Source organism: Palaemon carinicauda, chromosome 2 (genome assembly GCF_036898095.1).
Source record: "Palaemon carinicauda isolate YSFRI2023 chromosome 2, ASM3689809v2, whole genome shotgun sequence".
Classification (NCBI taxonomy): Eukaryota; Metazoa; Arthropoda; class Malacostraca; order Decapoda; family Palaemonidae; genus Palaemon; species Palaemon carinicauda.
Window position 1 is genome coordinate 36756552 of NC_090726.1, and position 26155 is coordinate 36782706.

Consider the following 26155-nt stretch of genomic DNA (forward strand, 5'->3'; position numbering starts at 1 on the left):
AACACTGAATTGTTTGAACACCATATAAATTTTTTCCATTAGAGAAATGGAAATGACATTGATTGGTTCCCCACCCAAGAATTCTCCTATTTGGAACCATTTTAACACAAAGCTTACAATATTAAAATATAATACAATACGTAAATGCATACCAAAAAGAAGAAATGAATAGTTTAAATGAATAGGTATGGAATAAATGTACATTGAACTTTATTTTACCTGATGTAAGAAGAGTAGGTTGCGTTAGTAAAAGGTGATGAGTAGAGTTGGGGGAGAATGTGTTAGTGTCGCTTGGAATGGGAGTCCCTTTTCGTAAAGTTGTTAGGTAACTACTCTTCTGAGGTTCTTTCTCTTCAATGCCTCTTTTCTGGTAGTAATTGTGATTTCTTGAAGGTCATAATACTAAAAACTGATTTAAGAGTGGTACCTCTATATCTCTTCCTCTGGTGGCTTATGCCTTTTGTGGATTTTTTCTTTCATGTTTCCCAGCAGCGGCTTTGTCTGAACTGGCAGCCTCTCCTCATGCTTATCAACATTATCAATGCCACTTCTCTCTTTAGATATATCAAACAGTCTCACTTGCCCCTAAAATTTCTACTAGAAACTGCATTATCATTTTTTTTCTGGGGTTATTATTTTTTAGTCATGCATTGTTAATTTATGAAAGTCATGCAAATTGCTTATTTTGGCGTACACTTTGGAAATGTCGGTCATGTGGACACGTCACCTCTTTCCGCCCTTTCAGTTATCTTCTTTTTTTTATTTCTATTGAGGTTTTAGAGTTTTTAAAATCTATCTTATTATTATTATTATTATTATTATTATTATTATTATTATTATTATTATTACTTGCTGAGCTACAACCCTAGTTGTAAAAGCAGGATGCTATAAGCTCAGGGGCTCCAACAGGGGAAATAGCCCAGTGAGGAAAGCAATCATGGAAAAATTAGATATTTTAACAACATTGAAATAAATATTTCCTATATAAACTATAAAATCTTAACAAAACAAAAGGAAGAGAAATCAGATAGAATAGTGTGCCCGAGTGTACCTTCAAGCAAGAGAACTCTTAACCCAAGACAGTGAAAGACCAAGGTACAGAGGCTATGGCACTACTCAGGAATAGAGAACAGTGGTTTGATTTTGGAGTGTCCTTCTCCTAGAAGAGCTGCTTACCATAGCTAAAGAATCTCTTCTACCCTTACCAAGAGGAAAGTAGCCACTGAACAATTACAGTGCAGTAGTTAACCCCTTGGGTGAACAAGAATTGTTTGGTAATCTCAGTGTTGTCAGGTGTATGAGGACAGAAGAGAATCTGTAAAAAATAGGCCAGACTATTCGGTGTATGTGTAGGCAAAGGGAAAGGGAACCGTAACCAGAGAGAAGGATCCAAAGTAGTACTGTCTGGCCAGTCAAAGGACCCCATAACTCTCTAGCAGTAGTATCTCAATGGGTGGCTGGTGTCCTGGCCAACCTATTACCTAACATATGATCTAACATGTAGTATAAAAATAGTTGGTTCTGAAATAAGATAATGTGATTAAATAAACTCCCTTTTTCCAGAAAATTACATTACAGTAAATAACCTAAAGTCAGTCAAGACTTCCATCTGATATGAAAGGTAATAGCTAATTTGTTAATGGTAAACAGAAAACCAGTATATCTGAGATTTATAAAATGAAAACTTATTAACATTTTGAAAACAAAACCGTATTATAAATCAACATTACTTCTTAGAAAATCCTAATCTATTCTGACATCTATAGGCATTTTTAAACGTAAAATGCTTGAATACCCTTTCAACCCTGAAAGATAAGTTCAGGAGGATGGTGGTAATGAAACGCCAGTACCGTTCTTTAATACAACATTTAACCAGCCAAGTTTTGATAGTGATGAGCTTCAAAGCTCTTTACTTATTAGCTTCCTTTGTTAATCTCAAGAGGACATTGAGTTGTCTCTAAAAGACAGTCATTCGGATTTTACTTGTTCAGTTGGTAAGCCTAACCTAAGTACCTAAGTTTTTAATTTGTGTGTAGTGGTATTAGAGTTCCATTCAGTAGTGTTTCTGAATGTTCACTGGGCCTTACAGTTGAGATCCTCTCCCTGAGCCTCAAATTCTTTATTGACTTTACACCCATATGCTGCTAAACTCTTTCATTCCTGCACCCTTAGTTGCTCTTTTAGACAACTAGATTCCAAGGCAGAATAGCAAGTTGGTAGTCCGACTCTTAATGTCCTTCCACTCCCTGAAGCTACCTCGTACAGTATTTCATAATTCTGTGTTGCTGTCTCAATTGTTAATATAATTTTTATTTATATTTATTATACACATTATTTACTTATATTTTATATATAATTACTGTGGTAGGCAACACAGTTTCATATGTGGTTGGTGTGACATATCTCATAATTCCCTTAGCTCCTAATATTACTTGGAAAATTTCAGCTAAAGTTGATAGGTTGCACCATGTTTTGGATGGTGTTGGGCTTCATTAGCTTGCTAGCTCGGTCACAAGCACATCATGGGTTAACTTTAGTGGGGTAAATATAAGTAATAGTGTTGCTGCTGCCGAATAAAAGTCTTATCAACACCTTCGTAGTAGCTTCCGCACTAGTTGTGAACAAACGGGAAAGCCAGTAAATAATGGCTAAATCCATTCTTTCATACGGGAAGATGAGGACGAACACAATACGAACAAGGATCCTGAATGTTATTTTTTTTTCCTGTAGAAAAAAAATACTCTAATCAGTTGCATAAGGCATTTTCTGATGCTGCTTTTTCCAAGGATTTGAACCCAGCTGTGTCCAAGATTATTTATACCCATCGTTTCTCCCTTTTCATTGTGGATAGAATTGTTAATGGTTGTCTCAAATAAAATGCAAGACTGATAATTCTGGTTCTTGTTTAGACTGTGAGCCTTCTACTGTATATCTTCAGGATGTTTTGACTTGTATGGGACTAATCAGTTACTTAATCTTGATATAGAGTTTAATTTCTTGCCTGTGCCCATTATTCTGCTAATGAACAAGAATCTAAATGCAGAGTTTCAAAGCTGCCACAAAAAGAGTGGTGCACATGCATTGAGTGAGCTAGTTGCTCAGCCTCCCTAAACACTACTTGTACTTCAATGATTAGCTTCAGTTTGGGCATTTTATTTTTTGGTAGTATGACACATGGAAATTTCTTACATATATTTTTGTCTTATCTTTTGATTAAAGAAAAAGGTATGAATTTAAAAGAATTTTCAAGTACTATTCAAAACAATTCTTAAAATGTTTAAAATTTATGTTTGCTTGATTTTTAAATGTATGCATTTGGTGGTTTCTTCCTAGAGAGAGCATGTGTTGAGTAGACCTACTAATAGACTACAGGGATTGAGTTTAAGTTCTTGCTTTATACCTAGGTTCAAATCCCTTTTAATGTGGAGTTGACTCTTCAAATCTTATAGTTTACATATCACAGAACTGTATAAAGATGTAGTCATTAACATTACCACAGAGCTCCATTGGCAGAGGGATTATTTATTTGAAATTTTCAGATAACTGATGTTTATTTTTTCTTATGTTTCATTATGTATTAACCCTTTTACCCCCAAAGGACGTACTGGTACGTTTCACAAAACTCATCCCTTTACCCCCATGGACGTACCGGTACGTCCTTACAAAAAACTGCTATTTACATTTTTTTTCATAATTTTGATAATTTTTTTTTTGAGAAACTTCAGGCATTTTCCAAGAGAATGAGACCAATCTGACCTCTCTATGATGAAAATTAAGGCTGTTAGAGCAATTTAAAAAAAATATACTGCAAAATGTGCTTGAAAAAAAATAACCCATGGGGGTTAAGGGCTGGAACGTTCCAAATAGCCTGGGGGTAAAAGGGTTAATACTTTTTTGTTTGCAAATGCAAGATTTTTGTATTTTGTTATTTTTCCAGGTTTAGTTTTACAAATTCTGAACATGTTTAAGACTATATCATATTTTCATTATAAATTTCCATCTGTATAACTCAAATTCTTATTCTAAAATTAATTATTTAATGACTTGAGGGGTAGGTTGCACATTATCTGACTGGATGGCAAATAAATGGGCAATGTATTAGCTTTATTTTGAAAGTATTATTGCAATAATATTATCTTATGAACCTATAAATTGCAAGTGCTTTAAGAAATTAAGTCTATTACAGTCAATACACCAGAAAACCAATTTTTTTACATTCTCATTTGTCAATACAATTATCCAAATTATTTGGATTACTTACAGTCACTTGTAGATAGCTTAACTTCATTTGAGACATTGGTACAAGATGATATATTTTTTAACATAGCTTAACTTCATTTGAGACATTGGTACAAGATGATATATTTTTTAACATAGCTTAACTTCATTTGAGACATTGGTACAAGATGATATATTTGTTAGCGTAGCTTAACTTCATTTGAGACATTGGTACAAGATGATATATTTTTTAACATTGTTTTAGAATTGCTTGTAGTGTGTGTTTATATTTTTATGCATGAAGCACTTTATCATTGCCTGTTTTTTTTTTATTTATTGTCAGTGTTTTCACAGCACCGTGTTTCAATTCTTCTAGTACTGTACTTTATTTTGTGGAAAACTAATTAATGTTGTGTACTGAATATACTATTGATAAAGAGCTATTAGTATTTCTTGAATCAGGGTACATCATATTGATCAGACACAAAATTTGACTCCTAAATATTAATCTATATCTTTACTTAGTCATCCTCTTTGGTTTGAAGTAGTTTATTGCAACCAGATTTAGTTATTAGATTAAAAACCTCAAAATGGGTTAGATTCTTCACCTCTTTCCTTCCATCCCATTCAGTATGATTCTTGCTCTTTTCACCTAATGAGAGGTGAGGCATGAAGGTCAGGGCCAAAGAAAAGTAAAATCCTAATGAGTTATAAACCAAACTCAAAAACTATCTTTTAATCACATAGGCAGTGGTTAGTTGGTTAGGTGAGCTAGAGTTTATTGACCTAAGGGTACCACTATTACACTGTGGTTTTTCACTCTTTGTGGGGATCCTTGTTACATAACCCCCACAATGATGAATGGCTGACTGTAATGTGTTAGCAGCAGACTTCCTTCGTTGCCCTATTACATTATGTATAGTAGTACCCTAAGGTTCCTGGATACCTTTATCCTTGATCCAGTGATATTGCTTCAACAGATGATGTAGCAAACTTAGCTCCTTCAGAGGTCAAGAAACATTTCGTTCAAAATAGTGTGATGTATGTCCAGAATCAGAGGTAAGATTGACTGGCCATTTTTCTCTCTTTTTTTTTCTTCCCCTTCATTGGGATGTAGCAGTCACTCCATTACTTGTTAGACAGGATGTTTTTTTTTTAAATATCCTCTCAATTCTCTGTGACAATTGGGTGATGGACAAATGTATGCACCCATGTTCTCTTGTGACCATACATTTAGACAAAATATCTCCACACAAATATAGGTTTTCCCTTGACCAACTTTTCACTCCATGGTAGTGACCTATCCCAAGACCTGCCTCAGCTTCATGTCCAGGTTGTTAGGTAGCTGACAGGAGTCACCACTTTTGCTCCTATACAGGTCAAACTGCTTTGACATTTCCCAGGAGTATTTACCAGCCAGTCTCTTATTAAGGGATCAGCGTCTATATTCGTATAGGAACGAATCAAAATTTTAAAGCTATTTTTATTTTTCCTAACTATACAAATAAGAGTCCTTTAAACTAACTTCCCACCTCAAATATCCCGCAAGTCCTAGGCTGAAGGTCAAAGTGAAAGCTTAGTGGCCTGTTGGGTGGATGGCCCGGGGCTTTTCCACCACCTGGCAGTTACTGCCATTGTTACTGCCATCACCTTATTAAAATTTCAACAGCTAAATCCAGCTTTACTGAAAGCATATTCATATTAAATGACTCATACTGTATTTGTATAGTTAGGAAAGGGCAAAATACTTAAATAATTTGTGATATTTTTCTTATTGGTATACATAAGTTAAACCAAAATAGGTAAGCTTAGCATGCCTTATTCAGATCTGGCAATATAATTAGATTTTAGGAAGTCAAAAATTTCAAATGGCTGAGTTATAAATGATCTGTAATGTACTTTGATTAGGACAAGTCATTGTAGAAATGAGAATAAAGGTATCCCATAGCCTATGTTGGTAGGTTCATATCCTTCACTGATTAGTTAGTAAAAAGACACTGTCAATGACTGCTCATGGGAGGGCTTAAAATGCAGCAACTAGGACTTCCATTAGAAGGTACTGTATTGGGAACTCTCAATATAAGACATGAGCAAGGCAAAAGTAGGTATTATTATTATTATTATTATTATTACTTGCTAAGTTACAACCCTAGTTGGAAAAGCAAAATGCTATAAGCCCAGGGGCCCCAAAAGGGAAAATAGCCCAGTAAGGGAAGGAAACAATGAAAAATAATATATTTTAAGAATAATGATATTTAATTAAATAAATATTTCTTATATAAACAATGAAAACTTTTAACAAAGCAAAAGGAAGAGAAACGAGATAGAATAGGGTGCCCAATTGTACCCCCAAGCAAGAGAACTCTAACCCAAGACAGTGGAAGACCATGGTACAGAAGCTATGGCACTACCCAAGACTAGAGAACAATGGTTTAATTTTCAATATTAATCTTACCCGATGATCATGTAGCTGTCAACTCTGTTGCCCGACAGAAATCTACGGTCGGGATACGCCAGCGATCGCTATCCAGGTGGGGGTGTACACAACAGCGCCATCTGTGAGTAGGTACTCAAGTACTTCTTGTCAACAAGAACTCAATTTTTCCTCTGTCGTGCCGCCGGCAAGACCTACTTGGATACGCTGTTGATTCTGGAGTTGTTGTTCACGATTTGGTGATGTATTCACTCTAGAGTTTAGCCTTCGCTATTCAGGAAGCTTTATCATTAGCTTAGCAAGCTTTTGGAATTAATTTGGATTAATTGTTAACGAACTTTGCTAGATTTTGGAATTCCCCCTTGACTACTTCTACAATTCAAGATGTCTGACCAGTCTCAAGTCCCTAAGTACAGGCAGTGTAGCGTTAGGACTTGTGCTAGGCGTCTTCCGAAGGCCTCTATAGATCCTCACACCGTTTGTTCCAATTGTAGGGGTAAATCCTGTCAATTGGAAGATCGATGTGGGGAATGCGCTGGGCTTTCGGAATTCGATTTTAACGAATTCCTTAAAAATGCACGTAGGTTAGAGAAGGAGAGAATCAGGAGGAGTTCTTCTCGCTCTGTGGATTTTTATTCTCCCTATGCCCCTCAACCTTTTCCTTCCCCTGTAGTGGTGACTCCCGAACCTGCTACTAGTGCTCAGCCATCCGTGGCGGATATGATGCGTGCCATTCAGGCTCTCGGTAACAGAGTGGAGTCATTGGCTAATGACCGTAATCAGCTCTTGGCAGATGTCAAAGAGCTGAAAGCGAAAAGTGCAGTGGGAAGTGTTATCAGTGCTAGTGATGTGAAAAGTGTCAGTGTCAGTGTTGCGCATGAGGGTACATCTGTGCGTGCCAGTCGTCCTCCCAGTCCGGGACCTCTTGCAAGCTCCCAAGCCCAGGGGAGAAGCAATGTCGAAGGACCAAAGGGTTCGGCAGGCCTTGATCAGCGCACGGATGTATCCTCAGTGGTTGCGGACGTATCTGTCAAAGATCGTCCCATCCACAAACAGACGAATGAGCCCTTACATTCCTCGTCTGTGGAAGAAGTTTCCAGGAGGAAACGATGGACCAAGGTTTCACGACCGCTCAAACGTAAGGTCCCTTCCGAGCGAGTCCAACGGCCCAGGTGTAGCCACTGGGTCAGTTCGGACTGGCTGCAGTCTTCCGATGACTGCACACCTCCCAAGAGAGGTAGAGTGGTTCCACAACAGGCTACTGCTCCGTCTGTTGCTGCTCCAACCACGGTAGACCCTAAGTGGTCCATGCTGCAGACTATGCAGTCTCAGCTTGCGGCATTCATGCAGGAGTATCATGCTGAGAAGGTTGACACTGCACCTGTTAACCTACAACCCGCCGAGGTTGTGCGCTCAGCAGATACTGCGGCTGCCTGCTCCCACACTCCACCTGTGAGAGCTCCACCACCGATGCGCAGTCCACCCTGCCAGACGCATGTTCTTGCTGCACCATCCGTTGACATGCGTGAGCTACCGCATCAGCAGTGGGAAGGTGCTGTAGAGCGGCCGGGTTCTGACTCTATGCGGCATGCTCCGCAACCCATGCGGCATGCTCCGCATACCATACAGCATGCTCCGCATACCATACAGCATGCTCCGCAACCCACCGCAACCCCTCCCACGCACCAGCACTCTGCTTTTGTTGTTGCCAGCTCGCAGACTGACCAGCAGCGGCTTGATGTTGGATCCGCAGCAGCTACGCATGCACCCGTACTGCCGGATTCAGCCGTTCAGCTTTCTGCTATGCCTTTGCCACTTCCTACTCAGCTTTCGGATGATGGAGTATCAGATGACGAAGCTGCACATTTGGATGAACCGCACTCCGACTTTGAAGGGCCCAAGTCTACGCCTCCCTCCTTAGACTTTCGTAAAGTCCTTGCCTTGTTCAGGGACTTGTATCCAGAGCAGTTTGTGTCTGCAACCCCTCGCTCTCCTCCCTCCGAGTTTGCTCTGGGCATGCAGTCTGCTGCTCCTGCCTTCACCAAGCTTGTTCTCGCACGCTCATCCAAGAGAGCTTTGAGGGTTATGGGAGAGTGGTTGCAGTCCAAGAAGCAACTGGGAAAGACTGCTTTCATCTTTCCGCCTTCCAAGCTTGCTTCTAAGTCGAGCGTCTGGTATGCCACGGGAGAGGAACCCGGCTTGGGAGTTCCTGCCTCTGCCCAGGGCGATTTCTCAAGTCTGGTTGACTCTCCCCGCAGGTTGGCTATGAGACGATCGAAGATCTGCTGGTCCTTTTCTGATATGGATCATCTGTTGAAGGGAGTCTTTCGTGCCTTCGAGATCTTCAACTTCCTCGATTGGTGTTTGGGAGCTTTAAGCAGAAAGACTTCCCCTTCGGATAAGGACTCTGCCATGCTGATCATGTCTAGCATGGACAAAGCCATTCGGGATGGGTCTGGTGAGCTTGCGGCTTCGTACGTGTCGGGAGTGCTTAAGAAGAGAGAACATCTTTGCTCCTTCTTATCGGCTGGTATCACCCCTTGTCAGAAGTCAGAGTTGTTGTTTGCTCCTCTCTCCAAGTGTCTGTTTCCGGAGGAGCTGATCAAGGGGATGGCTGCCTCTCTTATCCAGAAGGATACCCATGATCTGATGGCATCTTCCGCACGTAAGGCTAAAACCTTACCTTCCGTGCCTAGACCCTTCCGCCCTGCAGCAGTAGACACACCTGCAACTAGGTTCATCCCGCCCTTTCGTGGCAGAACCTCCAGCAGAGGAGGTACCCGTGCCGACAGTCACCGTGGCAAATCCAAGAAGGGTTCCAAGTCCGCAAAAGGCAAGTTCTGACTGCCTTCCTCTCCAGACAGCAGTGGGAGCCAGACTCAAGACCTTCTGGCAAGCTTGGGAGAGCAGAGGTGCAGACGCTCAGTCTGTGAAGTGGCTAAGGGAGGGATACAGAATTCCGTTCTGCCGCAGTCCCCCCTCTAGCTACATCTCCCATCAACCTCTCTCCCAACTACAAGGAGAAGGACAAGAGGCTAGCGTTGCAACAAGAGGTGTCGCTCTTGCTACAAAAGGAAGCGGTAGTCATAGTCCGGGACCATCAATCCCCGGGCTTCTACAACCGTCTCTTCCTGGTAGCGAAGAAGACAGGAGGTTGGAGACCGGTGCTGGACGTCAGTACTCTCAATGCTTTTGTCACCAAGCAGACGTTCACGATGGAGACGACGAAGTCGGTCCTAGCAGCGGTCAGGCAGGAGGACTGGATGGTCTCGTTAGACCTGAAAGACGCGTACTTTCACGTCCCCATCCATCCAGACTCCCAACCTTTCCTAAGGTTCGTCTTTGGAAAGGTTGTGTACCAGTTCCAAGCCCTGTGCTTTGGCCTAAGCACGGCACCTCTTGTGTTTACCAGACTGATGAGGAATATTGCGAAATTCCTTCACTTGGCAGACATCAGAGCCTCCCTCTATTTGGACGACTGGCTTTTAAGAGCTCCAACAAGTCGTCGCTGTCTGGAGAATCTCAGATGGACTATGGATCTGACCAAGGAATTGGGCCTCCTGGTCAATATAGAGAAGTCCCAGCTCGTCCCATCCCAGACCATTGTCTATCTAGGTATGGAGATTCAGAGTCGAGCTTTTCGGGCTTTTCCGTCGGCCCCAAGGATCAATCAAGCCCTAGAATGCATCCAGAGCATGCTGAGAAGGAACCGATGTTCAGTCAGGCAGTGGATGAGTCTAACAGGGACACTTTCATCACTGGCCCAGTTCATCGAGTTAGGGAGACTCCACCTCCGCCCCCTTCAGTATCATCTAGCTGCTCACTGGATAAAGGACATGACGCTAGAGGCGGTCTCAGTGCCTGTTTCCGAAGAGATGAGGTCTACTCTAACGTGGTGGAAGAACAGCATTCTTCTCAAGGAAGGTCTACCATTGGCTGTTCAGACCCCCGACCACCGTCTCTTCTCGGACGCATCGGACACGGGCTGGGGTGCGACACTGGACGGACAGGAATGCTCGGGCACATGGAATCAAGAGCAAAGGACACTTCACATCAATTGCAAGGAGTTGTTGGCGGTTCATCTGGCCTTGATAAACTTCAAGTCCCTCCAGCTACACAAGGTGGTGGAGGTGAACTCCGACAACACCACAGCCTTGGCTTACATCTCCAAGCAGGGAGGGACTCATTCGAGGAAGTTGTTCGAGATCGCAAGGGACCTCCTCATTTGGTCAAAAGATCGAAAGCTTTCGCTGGTAACGAGGTTCATTCAGGGCGATATGAATGTCATGGCAGATCGCCTCAGCCGGAAGGGTCAGGTCATCCCCACAGAGTGGACCCTTCACAAGAATGTTTGCAGCAGACTATGGGCCCTGTGGGGTCAGCCCACCATAGATCTATTCGCTACCTCGATGACCAAGAGGCTCCCGATGTATTGTTCTCCGATTCCAGACCCAGCAGCAGTTCACGTGGATGCCTTTCTGCTGGATTGGTCCCATCTCGACCTGTATGCGTTCCCGCCGTTCAAGATTGTCAACAGGGTACTTCAGAAGTTCGCCTCTCACAAAGGGACACGGCTGACGTTGGTTGCTCCCCTCTGGCCCGCGAGAGAATGGTTCACCGAGGTACTGCAATGGCTAGTCGACGTTCCCAGGACTCTTCCTCTAAGAGTGGACCTTCTGCGTCAACCTCACGTAAAGAAGGTACACCCAAACCTCCACGCTCTTCGTCTGACTGCCTTCAGACTATCGAAAGACTCTCAAGAGCTAGAGGCTTTTCGAAGGAGGCAGCCAGAGCGATTGCCAGAGCAAGGAGGACATCCACTCTCAGAGTCTATCAGTCTAAATGGGAAGTCTTCCGAAGCTGGTGCAAGGCGAATGCAGTTTCCTCAACCAGTACCACTGTAACCCAGATTGCTGACTTCCTGTTACATCTAAGGAACGTAAGATCCCTATCAGCTCCTACGATCAAGGGTTACAGAAGTATGTTGGCAGCGGTATTCCGCCACAGAGGCTTGGATCTTTCCACCAACAAAGATCTACAGGACCTCCTTAGGTCTTTTGAGACCTCAAAGGAACGTCGGTTGTCCACTCCAGGCTGGAATCTAGACGTGGTTTTAAGGTTCCTAATGTCATCAAGATTTGAACCGCTCCAATCAGCCTCTTTTAAGGACCTCACATTAAAAACTCTTTTCCTCATGTGCTTAGCAACAGCTAAAAGAGTCAGTGAGATCCACGCCTTCAGCAGGAACATAGGTTTTACATCTGAAACGGCTACATGTTCCTTGCAGCTCGGTTTTTTGGCTAAAAACGAGCTTCCTTCCCGTCCTTGGCCTAAGTCGTTCGAGATCCCAAGCCTGTCCAACTTGGTGGGGAACGAACTAGAGTGAGTACTTTGCCCAGTAAGAGCTCTTAGGTACTATTTAAGAAGGTCAAAGCCATTACGAGGACAATCAGAAGCTTTATGGTGTTCTATCAAGAAGCCTACTCTACCGATGTCTAAGAACGCAGTTTCTTACTACATCAGGCTTCTGATTAGAGAGGCACATTCTCATCTGAAGGAAGAAGACCTTGCTTTGCTGAAGGTAAGGACACATGAAGTGAGAGCTGTTGCTACTTCAGTGGCCTTCAAACAGAACCGTTCTCTGCAGAGTGTTATGGATGCAACCTATTGGAGAAGCAAGTCAGTGTTCGCATCATTCTATCTCAAAGATGTCCAGTCTCTTTACGAGAACTGCTACACCCTGGGACCATTCGTAGCAGCGAGTGCAGTAGTAGGTGAGGGCTCAGCCACTACATTCCCATAATCCCATAACCTTTTTGATCTTTCTCTTGAATACTTTTTATTGTTGTTTTTTGGGTTGTACGGAAGGCTAAGAAGCCTTCCGCATCCTGGTTGATTTGGCGGGTGGTCAAATTCTTTCTTGAGAAGCGCCTAGGTTAGAGGTTGTGATGAGGTCCTTTAGTATGGGTTGCAGCCCTTTATACTTCAGCACCTAGGAGTCGTTCAGCATCCTAAGAGGACCGCTAGGCTCAGTAAGGAAGACGTACTTAAAAAAGGCAGAGTAATAGTTCAAGTCGACTTCCTTACCAGGTACTTATTTATTTTATGTTTGTTATATTGAATAACTGATAAAATGAAATACGGGATACTTAGCTTCTTTTGTTAACATGTATGCTGGTCTCCACCCACCACCCTGGGTGTGAATCAGCTACATGATCATCGGGTAAGATTAATATTGAAAAATGTTATTTTCATTAGTAAAATAAATTTTTGAATATACTTACCCGATGATCATGAATTTAAGAACCCTCCCTTCCTCCCCATAGAGAACCAGTGGACCGAGGAGAAAATTGAGTTCTTGTTGACAAGAAGTACTTGAGTACCTACTCACAGATGGCGCTGTTGTGTACACCCCCACCTGGATAGCGATCGCTGGCGTATCCCGACCGTAGATTTCTGTCGGGCAACGGAGTTGACAGCTACATGATCATCGGGTAAGTATATTCAAAAATTTATTTTACTAATGAAAATAACATTTTTGGAGTGTCCTTCTCCTAGAAGAGCTGCTTACCATAGCTAGAGTCTCTTCTACCCTTGCCAAGAGAAAAGGAACCACTGGAAAATTACAGTGCAGTAGTTAACCCCTTGGGTGAAGAAGAATTGTTTAGTAATCTCAGTGTTGTCAGGTGAATGAGGACAGGAGAATCTGTAAAGAATAGGCCAAACTATTCGGTGTATGTGTAGGCAAAGGGAAAGTGAACTGTAACTAGTGAGAAGGATCCAATGCAGTGCTGTCTGGCCAGTCAAAGGACCACATAACTCTCCAGCGGTAGTATCGCAACGGGTGGCTGGTGCATTATGACTGGAAAAGATAGAAAATATAGCTAAGCATCATACTGATTGGATGAATGAATAATGCATGTTCTAGTCCCATTTTATGGAAATACTATATTTTTCCCCCTTTAGGATTTTATCTTGACTAAATATCTATCTGGTTATGCACTTCAATCCAAAGCTTGGTAAGATTAGTTCATTGTAGCATACAATTATATTTTTCTCTTTTTTAAGTGTTCATATGTGGTACTTTATAACTTTAATTCATACTTAGCTGTTTTTAGGTGTGATATAGATGTTTGGTATATTTATCCAAGGTTATTCCAAAATTATTCTATGCTTATTTCTTAATTCCAGGCCTTCTTGATCATGTTACTGTCCTTATCGGCATAGCGTATAGTGGAAAAGCTGTTGGAGGCATAATTCACCAGCCATATTTTAATTACCAGAATCCAGGGTGAGTATCATAATTTTCTATGATAAAAGTATTACATATGTAATTTTTTTTTTTTTTTTTAAGTTTTTAGTTTTATGATATCTAATTTTCTGGGCAAGTCCAAAACAGAAGGATGACCTGGAGGGCGCGTAGTAGGTGTCGGTGGGGTAGTCCATCTGTGTTCTCTAGGGCCTGTCACGGCCCTCCCCTTTGATGAAGGGATTATCTAAATGGAAGACAGCCTGTGAATAGTGGTTTTCACACGCCCCTGTTGTATACACGACACCCACAAGGTGATCGCGCGAGGGTAGTAACCTCTGCATTCCATGCTTTTATCTTTCGCTGGTATATTTGGAAGATTTATATTAGAAAAGTGTAAAGAAGGACTTCTTTCACCGGGCGTCACAGGTCTCTTCCCAGAAATAGATTTTTCCTTCGTCAAAATCCCTTTTCTGGTCAGTTCATTCAAGGTTGACCGAGTGATATATGATCACTTTTGTTTGATCATGTTTTTTGTTTTACTATTTGGATTTATTACATGTCCTATGTAAATTTAAATTGTAGTTTTATAGCAATGTTGTATTTCTTATTAAATATAGACTAAGATATTACAAATACTTGAGTTGGCTTAAGGGAAGAATCAATTAAGTTACAGTGAACTGCCAATAAGGCTAAAAGGACTTCTAAGTTAGGGTAAGTTGGATAATGTTCACTTCTCTCACACCATTCTTTCTTTCCTTCAGTGCTTGTGTTACTACTAAGCATGTATGATTCTGAATGGAATGGAAACTAGCAACATTGTATTTTGCTTTCTTCATCTAACCTATCCTCATACAGATACAAGTGTTGTACTTAAATTGTTAGTTCAGATATGTATTGTAAAACTTATTATTTATAGGTAAAAGAATGATGATGAATTAGGTTGTTTTGCATTGAATACAAAAGTGTGGGTGGTAGAACTGGCTGAATGTTGTAATAAATTATGGTCGATGTTGAAAGCCTTCCTCCTCAAAACCAATGGAAGTTAGTGGTGAGGATGTCAAGTACTCATCTCTCAGACAATTGTTGTCTCTCCATCATGTATGATAAAATCCCTCCACGACAGAGCGGGACCTTCCTGTCGAAGGCGCTGTAGGTCTTTGTTATCCTTGTTTGCTGTTATCTTGGTGTATGATATCCTTATTTGGATGGTGTTAATGATGTTTCTGGAAAAGGCTTCTGCGATGTTGTTGGAAGAGCCTTTTCAGATATCTGATGGTGCAGGAGCACTCAACAATTGCTGATGATTACCACTGTTGGCGCACTGATTAGCAATCTGCCTTTTTTGTGAAGGCGTTAATCAAGGGCTGAGGATCTGTTTGCACCTCGGATTGCCCTCCCTCAAGTATGTGTGTGAAATGCCAAATAGCATGGAGAACTATCAGTAATTATCTGTTGAAGACTGAGTATTTCTGTCCTGCACAAGATAGCTTCTTGCTGAAAAATGCTAGGGGTTGACAGTCATCATCTGTATCCTGCCCAAATACTGCACTCATTGTTGTTCTACTTGCATCCCTGATCGTGTAAGTGACCTAGTTGAGGAAGGAAATACTAGTGTAGTTACAAAATTACAGCCTCTTTTGGCTTCTTGAAATGCCATTTCTTGCTTATATGACCTGCGTATCATTTTAGTTTTTCCTTTTGAGCATTCGTATGAGGGAGAGTTGATTCTAGCTACATTGGATAAAAAACATCATAGCAATTGATCATGCCAGCAAACTCTTGCAGTTCTCTAATGTTTCCTTGCCTTGGGAAATCAGTAACAACATTGGCACTCCATCGGAGTGGTTTAACACCTTAGGGACTTATTCGATGACTTGTGAAATCCTATCGTATTTTTCCCCTATTCACACTTAGCTCGTTGGACAATTTACAAATTTTCTCTGAGCTTCTTGTGGACTTGTTTTAGATCTTTGATGTGTTGTTTATAGTTGGGGTTGAAAATCATGATGGCGTCAACGTAAACGACACAGCATGGGATGTCATCCATTAGGCGTTGAAAGGTGGCACCTGCCTTTTGAAGGCCAAAATAGCTGTATCACAATTATGTTCCCAAATAGGGTGTTGAATGCTGTCTCCTCTATATCCTTTGCTACCAGAACACAGGCTTGTTTTGTGCCTTTAGGAAATCTTCTCTTAGTTGTGTGTTGGTGACATCTGCAGTGATTAATGAATTATGCTTCCATTGTTTCTGGTTCCATATATCTTTTGTAGTGAAGTGCTATTTGCTATAGACACTTGGAGGGAGTTTTGGGGATAAATTCAAGTATACATTTGTGAAGGTTTGGATTTGTATGCTCTCATATCGATGAAAAATTCTGTGTCAGGCAACCCATCAGTAATGTAAAAACACATGGAGGTCTTTATAGGTTTCCTGAAAGAAAGACTGCGAAAGACATAATCATTTCCCTTATGAGACAACCAGTTTGGGTGCATGTTTTTAGGTAGCATGCACCTTTCCTTAGACATCAATCCCCACTCGCAAATCCTCAATGGAAGAGCAAAGTCTTCTTAGTTTGTTGGGCTTTATTATATGATATGGTGGCTGTTTGATAACACACTTTTGTTCCTATAGTGGTTTATGGGAGTGCCATGGGAATCTAGCCCACCATCTGTAATGGGTGGTTAAGTGAGTCCTGCCAATCTTTGGGCCAGGTAAACTTCGTACCAATTGTAGGAAACCGTTGAGGAGTATTCTTGATGTGTTGGGAAATGTCATGACTGTTTTGCATGGTAGCTTTGTCTGAAGGACTTCATACACTAAGTCCAGCGTCGTCTCTTGTCGTCAAAAGGTTTAGCTAGGGTTCTTGTTTTTGTAATTGATACCTAATGTTTGCAATGAAAAATGAGATCATCCAAGGCAATACATTCCTTTCATAATTTTTGCTTATCTTGACTCATTATTTGTGTATTCATGTAGTTGCCAAGACTGGATTAAATTGCCTAAGGTTTTTTAATGAAAAAATATATTTTAGATTAATGTATTTGTTCTGCTATTTTTCTCATCTTTGCTCATTTTCCTTAAAGTACTCATTCAGAGAATAGAGAAAAGACAAGGCCAGATGTTTTCTCTGCAGGGGAAAGATGTTTTGATTGAATAGAAATGAAAAAGTGATGAAAGTTTAAGACCAGAAACAAAATGATTGTACTGTAAATCATTCCATTGATTTTCATCTTTTTTCTTGTTTTGCTCATTACTCATGGAATAAGTACTTAAGTGTAACCTGTGCAATACTAAGAATTAGGACTTTTGAAAGCGGGATAAAACAATTTGGAATTACTCGCCATAGATATAATATTTGTAAATCATTTATACTTAATGGTTACGAATACTTAGGAGTATTTAGTGTCTGATGTTTAAGAGCTTTCTTTTTATTCTACCCTATTTCTTTCAATTGTGCACTGGGTGCAGGAGTTTTAATTTCACAGATCACTGTCTGGAGGTTGCAATTCAATCAATTGTATTTCTTGAATTATTTCAACTATTTCTCTTCATCTCTTTCAGAGCTGAACTTGGCCGTACAGTATGGGGTGTTGTTGGAGGCGATGTTGGAGGAATGCCACTAGTATCACCTCCTGAGGGGAAATTAATTGTTACTACTACAAGATCTCATTCTTCAAGCACAGTCAATGATGCTATCAGCGCTGTATCCCCAACTGAAGTTCTCAGAGTTGGAGGTGCTGGACACAAGGTAAGATTTAAATTTACATGTGGATACGAGTATTATGCGCGGGTTTCCTACCCAGTCACTTTCCAATACATTGAGATCCCTTGGACTCTTTAGCATATAGCTGAAATCCACATATAGTTCATTTACACTTAATGAAACAAAACTCGTTATATATACAAATAATGATAATTAGACAGGCTGATTTTATGCAATCCCCTATTCCTTGTTCAAATAGGCTTCAGAACATACAGTAATGTTTGTTCTTGTCATTTTAATGGAATTTTTAGGGAAGAGATCTTCCTTTTGGTCTGAAGTTTACGAGACTTTCTGCTAAGAGTTAGCTATTGACTTTATTCATTGCCACTGTTTCAGGTGATGTTGCTTCTTGAAGGAAAAGCTCATTTATATGTGTTTGCAAGCCCTGGTTGCAAGAAGTGGGATACATGTGCTCCTCAGGCAGTTTTAGAGGCAGCTGGTGGTGTTTTAACAGACATAAAGGGGACTCCAATTCCATATTATTCAACTGCTCCCCACAGGTATTAGTCATCAAATTTTTGCAACTTTTAAGTTGCTTTTTATTGGCAATAACTGCTAAAATTCAGGTTTTAATTCAATTAGATTTCTTGCACAAGTAGAATAAAATTTTTTGCTATTCTTTAAGCCACTAGAAAACCCTGGATTTTAATATCAAAGTTTATTATTTCCTTACTCATAGTTGATTCATAAGTTGTTAATTAAGGAAGTGTCAGCGTTGCTACCTGACAACGTTAAAATTGAAAACAAGTTTGTTCTTATATGAATACAAACCTTCATCCTTGAATATGGGCCTGATTTCAGCATAGCTGGAACTCTGTTATCGGAATTTGTGTTGGTGTTCAAATGGAGAAGCCAGAAGCAGTCTTGCAGTCCTGCCCAAATGTCCCTGGAAGTAAGAGCAGCACTTTTATGAGCAGGAGCCATGTAGATCTCCATTCTTTGTGTACCTCTTGTAGAGTGTATGACTGTTCTCAGTCATCCCCCCCTGCAATGAGTGTAAAGGATGTCCATCTGCATAGTGGATGGAGTACTACAAGAGGGGAAAAAAATAACCCGAAACGAGATACTGTAATTTACTTTCAGGGTAGTTTTTGAAGTTCATGGGTGCTCTTATATTTCTTCACCTGGTACTCGAATCTCTGACCTTTCTTTTCCCTCCTCCTGGGGGATAATGAAGAATAATAACAACTCTTACCTTCCGTTAGGGTGAGCTAAGAAAGAAGCAGTTGTATCTGCTTTCTAAGGCGAAGCAGCTGTTCCTTATCCTTTACCTCATAGTGAACCCCAATGTAATATTGACAGCACAGTTAGAGATATGGCCATAAGGGCCCTGTGGCCTTCCTTAAGTTTGGAGGATATCCCATCAACCTAGATATTACTGCAAGCTCTGGCTACATCAAAGACAACTCTTTCCTCATATGCTGCCCCAGCAGAGGACGTGAAGGACATAAACCCCCGTAAAGACCCAGGCTACCGATAATGTAGTCAATCACCGATCCTCATCATCTGCAGCTCCAGGGTCACAGGGCACTGTCTTCTGCTCATAGTCTATTCTCCTCACTTCACTTTGTACACTGAAGATATACAGTATATATTCTATCTAAGATACTTGGACAAATACCTCACTCTTTATCTAGAGGTTAAGCAGATGTTGGACAAGGGAGTACTGCAGATCATACGTAACAATCTCCAGTTATTTACAGCTGCCAGTGAAGAAGGTATCTCGGTTCTGGAGACCGGTCATTGACTTCTCGCCCTTGAAAAAGTCTTTCTTGCAGACTCCATTCAAGATGGAGACATCAAGCACAGTACAAGCAACAGTAATGATGAATGACTCCATTCCTTCTCTGGTTCTGAAAAACAAATTTTTTCTGATTCTAGTGCATCGAGCCACCAGAAAGTATCTCCGCTTCATCTTCAGGAGGAAGGTCTTTCAATTCAAACTTCTGTGCTTAAGGCTGTTAACTGCCCTTGAGGTTTTCACTCGTGTCAATTTGGCCACATGCTAACAGCAGACGTATGACATGATACCTTTCGAGAAGACCATCTCCAGCAGAGAGACAGGCTTTTTAATTTTTGTTGCGATTTGGGGAATATGATAAATCAGGCAAACTCCTGTCTCTAGCATAAGCAGTGCATATATTACCTAGATGATCACATCAGTAGACTCAAGAAGGTAGCGCAACCTTTCCTCACCGAACAACTTTTACCAGCAGGACAATGGCAACAGTTAACTAGAATACCTCTCAGCCCTAGAGAAGCCTGTGCCTCATGGGCATCTCCATCAGTGACCGTTGTCCTCAGATGTGTCTAAAGAGACGTTTGTCGACAGCTACCAGCTCCCCCCAACATCTAGTTCAAGTCAACCAGTAATTAAGGAAGGACCTGGCGTGGTGGCTAAAGAACAAGAACCTCGTCAAAGGGATTCCTCAGAAGTGTTTTCCTTCGGAAAGGCTTCTGTTCACTGATGCATCAAAGGATAAAGGTATCAGGTCGTCTGTTCAATGAGGAGAATCACCTTCACATTAACTTCATAGAAATGAAGGAAGCGCGTTTAGCACTGCAGTCATTCCAGCAAAAACTGATAGGTCACTCCGTAGCATTGAAGAGCAACAACACGACCCTAGTGGCATACTGTGCATTAGCAAGCAAGGAGGTACTGTTTTCCAGCACCTTTGTGAGTTAGTGAAGCAGGGTCACATTTGCATGTTGGATAATGCAAGATTTATTCTGAGGCAAGAGGAATGTAACGTTTACAATCTTAGTTACCAGGGTCAAGTAGTAGGAGTGGAATAGAGCCTTCATCTTTTAACATTGAAGAGGCTTTTGACTTTGTGGGGTTCCCCAACAATCGACATGTTTATCACAAAGCTCAACAATAAGCTTTCGGTATACTGCTCACCCATTCCGGAACGATAGCAGCACCAGAGGATTCCTTTCCAATACCAGTGGGACAACCTTGATGTCTATGTTTTAGTGCCGTTTTGCCTGATTCAAAGGATAATCAACAGGTTACTGATTACTCCAAATCTCAGGATAACCTTGGTGGCTCCCAAAATGACTACACATAGAATGGTACCTAAACCTGCTGATGTTCCTGACTGAAGTTCTAAAGGAATTCCTTCTTTGGCCCAACTTGCTTTGCTAGCCCCACTGGCAGAATTACCACAGCACAATGACATCCCTACCTCTTCATGTGTGAAGACTATCCAGCACCATCTCCGAGCGAAAGCCTTTTTACAAGGCACTGCACAAGGGATGTCTAGATACCTCTCTAAAAGCCTCTACAGCAGTCTACCAAGCAAAGTGGGCCATATTCTGCAATGCAAGCCATAGATGGGGTATTTCTCCAGTTAGAGCCTCTCTGCAATTAATTGCAGACTTCCTCATTTACTTTCATCGGGTAAAGCTCTTCTCGGGCTCAGCAAGGAAAGGCTAATGATCAGTCTTGAGCCAGGTCTTTAGACTGAAAGGCTTAGATCTTTCCTTGTTGTGGGACTTGTCTATGTTTATGAGGAGCTTTTAGCAGTCTAGCCCACCGAGAGAATTTTGACTACTTTTGATAATATTTAATTTGTATCTGCATAATAGATTGATACAGGAATTTTAGTTTTAAATATGTTAATAGAATGAAAAAGACTACTGTACACATTCAAGCATGTGTTTAAGTTATAAGTAGAAATTAAATTCTCCATGCAATAACTTAAGACACGTGGCCTTAATTAAAGCAGATACAGTAAGTATAATTTTTTCACCTGATTTTGAAATAAACAGGATTTTAGTAATACTGTACTTACTGTATGCTTCGCTTAACTGTATCCAATAAAAATGATTGTAGTATTCACATACAGTATTATGTTATAAAGTGAAAACACAGCAAATACAGGATGCATCTTTTTTATTGTTTACATTTGCAGACTGAGACAACCGTCTACATTTTCCAAATTAACTGATTAAGACAAACTACCAAATGTTTTTTTGTCTTGCTGAAAGAGACATTTATCACTTAAACTATACCTTTTATTTTACCATATAAAAATTTAGGTTTTAGGCAAAATACTTTTCACATATAATGGTTACTGTCAATTTTAATGGCATAGCAAAGTTTAGAAATAATTTTGAAAAATTATATTGTGAATCAAAAGGACAGGCTTTTTACAAATTACTTTTGTTTATTCCTGGTTCCAATTATACAGATTTGAGAGCATCATGGTTCCTAACAGGAGAGGCTGACACGGGGTCACTGATATGCTCGTAAGTGTTTGGGGCGGGGGCAATACTCCTCTTTCACAAACTTACTATGCTTTTTCATTTGTTTTAGAAATTCCACTGGGGTTCTTGCATCTGCAGCTGGGATTCCACATGATGAGTACGTAAACAAAATTCCACAACATGTCAAGGACAATTTGAAGGCTTAGACAACGTTAAATGGAGGTGAGGATGCACACAGGCTATTCTTTGCACACTTAGTTTTTGTTTGTATTTAGTATTTTAAAATGGGGAATCTGGCTTTGCCTTCTACAGAAATAATGTAATGGTGTTCAATCATATATCATTTAATACTTCATTGCTTTATTCTGTATCAAAATCTAAAAACAAGTTGTGTTGTATCAAGAATTTAAGTTGTTAGATGTTAGACTCTAAATTTAAGCTGTTAGATATCAGACTTCAAGAAAACATCATATTTATTTACATCTGTTTATTGCACCATTGGGTATATTTTTAGCCGTATCATATTAACATTATAAGTAGTTATTAGTAGGTTTTATTTTTTCTTGCAAGTATGGAAGTATGGCATTCTTTAATGTAAAGCAAGTATAATTTCTCTGATTATTGTAAGGTGCTAAATTGAGGAAGGCATCAATTCCTCTGCCAGTTATGATATGCTTTACTAAAGAATTATTATCCTGAATCATGCAGGCCACAGGCTAATTCTGAGCTATTTGTTTTTGTCGGGTTGCTTGTTTCGTTACTTTGTTGAATGAAATTAGTTTAACATTTTACCTTTGCAGTAAAGGTATGAAATGCACCATACACTTGTATAGTATGAATTTAAAACATGTTTTTCTGGGGCGGCCGACACCTACAAGGTGTTCACGCGAGGGTTGTAACCTCTGCATTCCATGCTTTTATCTTTCTCTAGTATATTTGGAAGATTTATATTAGAAAAGGTACAAAGAAGGACTTTTCACCGGGCGTCACAGGCCTCTTCCCAGAAATAGATTTTTCCTTCGTCAAAATCCCTTTTTTTTATGCAAAATCACCACTTGACCTATGTCCATCTGCATGTATGAGTGAAATACTGAAAAATATGAAGTTGATATATTTTGAAATATCTAAGAAATGTAATAATGGAAGTACTGTATATGAATGAAAATATTGTTACTCACCTTGTGTCACTCCTATCTTACACTTTTTGACTTACGTCTGGTCTTAGGAAATTTTAAGTGTCTTTAGTGTATAATGATGTTTAGATTTGAAATAGGGGTAGGGATGCAAAGGGTTTGTTGAAGCTATCTATTAAAGTTTGTTAACATGTGATTATTCTCAATATAAATATCTTCCATATGCTTAAATATATCCGATAAAGATTCCTTCACCAGTAAATTTGGATCACTTTACAATAGGGTTGCCAATACAGTATTAGGTCTAATGAAGATTTTACTATTGATTTAGCATTCAACTACTGTATTTTAATATGGTTAATGAAAAGTGTAGTTTTATTCCATATGTTTTTGTGCTTTGCAGTTTGAAATTAATCTTATTATACATTTTCCTTGGTTTGTATATGAGGCACATAACCTCCTAATTGATGGTTATTACTAATAGGATAATTTGCCTTGCATAGCATCCTGTTGGTGATACTAAAAAAAAAAATTTTCCTTGATTCTTGCCGTTTCTCCTTTATTTATTTTTTTGTATATTTTTTAGTCGATGCTCTTTTTATATTAAATTTTCTCCCTTTGCTCTTAAACAACTGGACAAGATTCTAGGAATGTCATTTATTTACCTCATCATTTTACTTTATAATAGGATATTATATAATAACTGCATTATAAGTATTTTACAGTTCAGTACTGTACTCTGCTTTATCACACTACCAGTGATAGTTTTGTACTCTACATTCTATTTATTTTGAAAAAAATATGTCTTGATTATGTTAGATAGCCTTTGTGAACCTTTTATACACACTAAGAAATAATTTGCGTCGTTCAAAATATTGAACGCATTTCCTAAACATCACTTGGTAGTAATGATAAAAATCTAATCATTTGTCTGAAATAAAACCAGTATAGTAACACAAAAATTTTGCAGCAGTTAGGCATATTATTCTGTAAAAGTAAAAATTCATATAGAAAGTTATTAATATAGGAAATTTGCAAGGCATTGGTTCCATGATATCACCTACAAATTACAACAAAACCTTCATTAATCCATTATTGTGATCATGCGCAGAAGATATTTTTATGGTATCAGCTATTATAAAAATCCTCATCTTATTAATGGATAGTATTTGAGAGCCTTATAACGAGTTTATGATCAAGCCAAACTCGGTTGTTAAGAAATTTTTAACATCTAAGTTAATTTTTGTTAGTAGTCCGTACTGTATGTAAAGTTGGAACCATTTTTTTTTGTATCCTAGATCTTATAAGATTTGGTTTTGATTGCACTTACTCCTTATCCTGCTTTTTAATACAGTAATGCATTATGAAGTTTGACTGAATGGTCTGGATAAACTATTGTAGAATACAAGTAGTACCATAGTAACAAATAGAATATCTCTATCACCCATGGTAAAGTAAGATATGTACAAATGGGGGCATTTTAAGGAATTAATTGAGGTTGCTGTATGATGTGATACTACGTGTGTTGTTAGTTTCTAGAGGGTTGTTAAAGGCTTTCCTTGAATTACGGTGATGATTAAATTTATGTAAATTTTCAAAATTTAGTAAGCTTATTCAACTATCACTTGTGAATGGGATTTTTGTTCTCAGAATTTGAATTCCTTACAGTTTTAATGAGCTTGATTGAAATTATCCTGGTGCACAGTTCTCTTCATCCCGTATGCTTTCCCTAAACTAAGGGGTAGTTTGCCTATTATCTATCAAAAGCATTTCCAGATCTTCTTTCTCTTTGCTGCACCAGCTGCCTCCCTCTTGACCTTCTACCCCTAACAGGTTCCTCCCAAGCCCTTTTAACTCCTTCCCAATCACCCATCCTTATTACATGTCCATACCATCTCAATCTTGATACTCTTTTCATGTCATTTTATCTTGCATGTCAATAATCTTTACCACCGCTGCCACTTTTGATATCTATATTTGTCAGCCTCCCCTGCAGTACGATCCCAGTGTCCTCTTCAACATCGCTGGTCTAACAATGGAAAAATAGATCATGATTTTAAGTTTATTTGGTTTATTTTCCATGTTCTGTGCGTGTCACCTCTCTCCAATTCCCCAAGCTGTGTTGCAAGAGATTTCTGCCAGTCTCTTAACATTTGGCTTTATGTAAAAGAATGAAACTTTTAATTATGATTTTAATACCAATCGGCCTGTTTGAAATAATTGCATTACGCATGTAATATACTGCGGCAGCTAACTTTTATTTTCAAGTGACTATACATGTTCAATACAAAGGTTCTAGTCTATAAGTAAGAGAGCACTGTAAAGAGAGCCTGCTTTATATTTTTTGTTACCGTTGTTCATAAGGGATACACAGCATACCCTTTGGTGGAAGACATTATTTATCAGTTTTAATTAAGTTTATCCAGCAATAATCTGCCATCTACTGCCTTATGTCAGTTAGATGTCCCAGCTTTAACCTAGAACAAAAAAAGCAAGTAACATGGATACTTGACTCATTTATATATATATATATATATATATATATATATATATATATGTATATATGTATTTATATATATATATATATATATATATATATATATATATATATATATATATATATGTATATATATATATATATATATGTACATATATATATATATATATATATATATATATATATATATATATATATATATATATATATATATATATATATATATATTAGTGATAGCAACGTAATAGTAGTGGGAGAAAATTCAAGTGATATTATCAGTATTATACTGATTTTGAAGCAGACCATGCTTCATAGTTCTGTTTTGCACGTTAGGTCTAATAGCAAGGCATAGTATCTTTTAAAATCACATTTATAGTGGATTTCGTTTTTGGATGTAGTTCGTCATATATTTTTCATGTTTAACAAGATGGATGTGCTTACTGTTTATAACATTACCTTATAAATCCACATCAGAAACTTAATCATTACTAAACTCTTACTTTATTGGTTATAGTACGAAGTTGGTAATGATAAATGTTTTTCAGCTTACTCTTGTTTGCTGATCAAATATTAGACATACTTAGAGGAAAATGTCACGTTGTAACTACATTTCTAACTACGTATCTGTTGACACAAGACTTATGG

The 26155-nt window shown here is 39.3% G+C and overlaps 1 protein-coding gene across 3 annotated transcripts in view; it reads left to right on the forward strand.

The window, feature by feature from the left end:
* LOC137623887 (3'(2'),5'-bisphosphate nucleotidase 1) overlaps window positions 1-25539 on the forward strand; it is a 131604-nt gene extending 106065 nt beyond the window's left edge. For all 3 annotated transcript variants that reach the window (XM_068354686.1, XM_068354693.1, XM_068354691.1), the window contains 4 exons: window positions 13844-13943; window positions 17467-17653; window positions 18005-18168; window positions 21990-25539. In XM_068354686.1, coding sequence (XP_068210787.1) covers window positions 13844-13943; window positions 17467-17653; window positions 18005-18168; window positions 21990-22086 — 548 coding nt within the window. In that variant the 3' untranslated portion in view covers window positions 22087-25539. The remainder of the gene's footprint in view (window positions 1-13843; window positions 13944-17466; window positions 17654-18004; window positions 18169-21989) is intronic.
* Window positions 25540-26155: the final 616 nt, after the last annotated feature.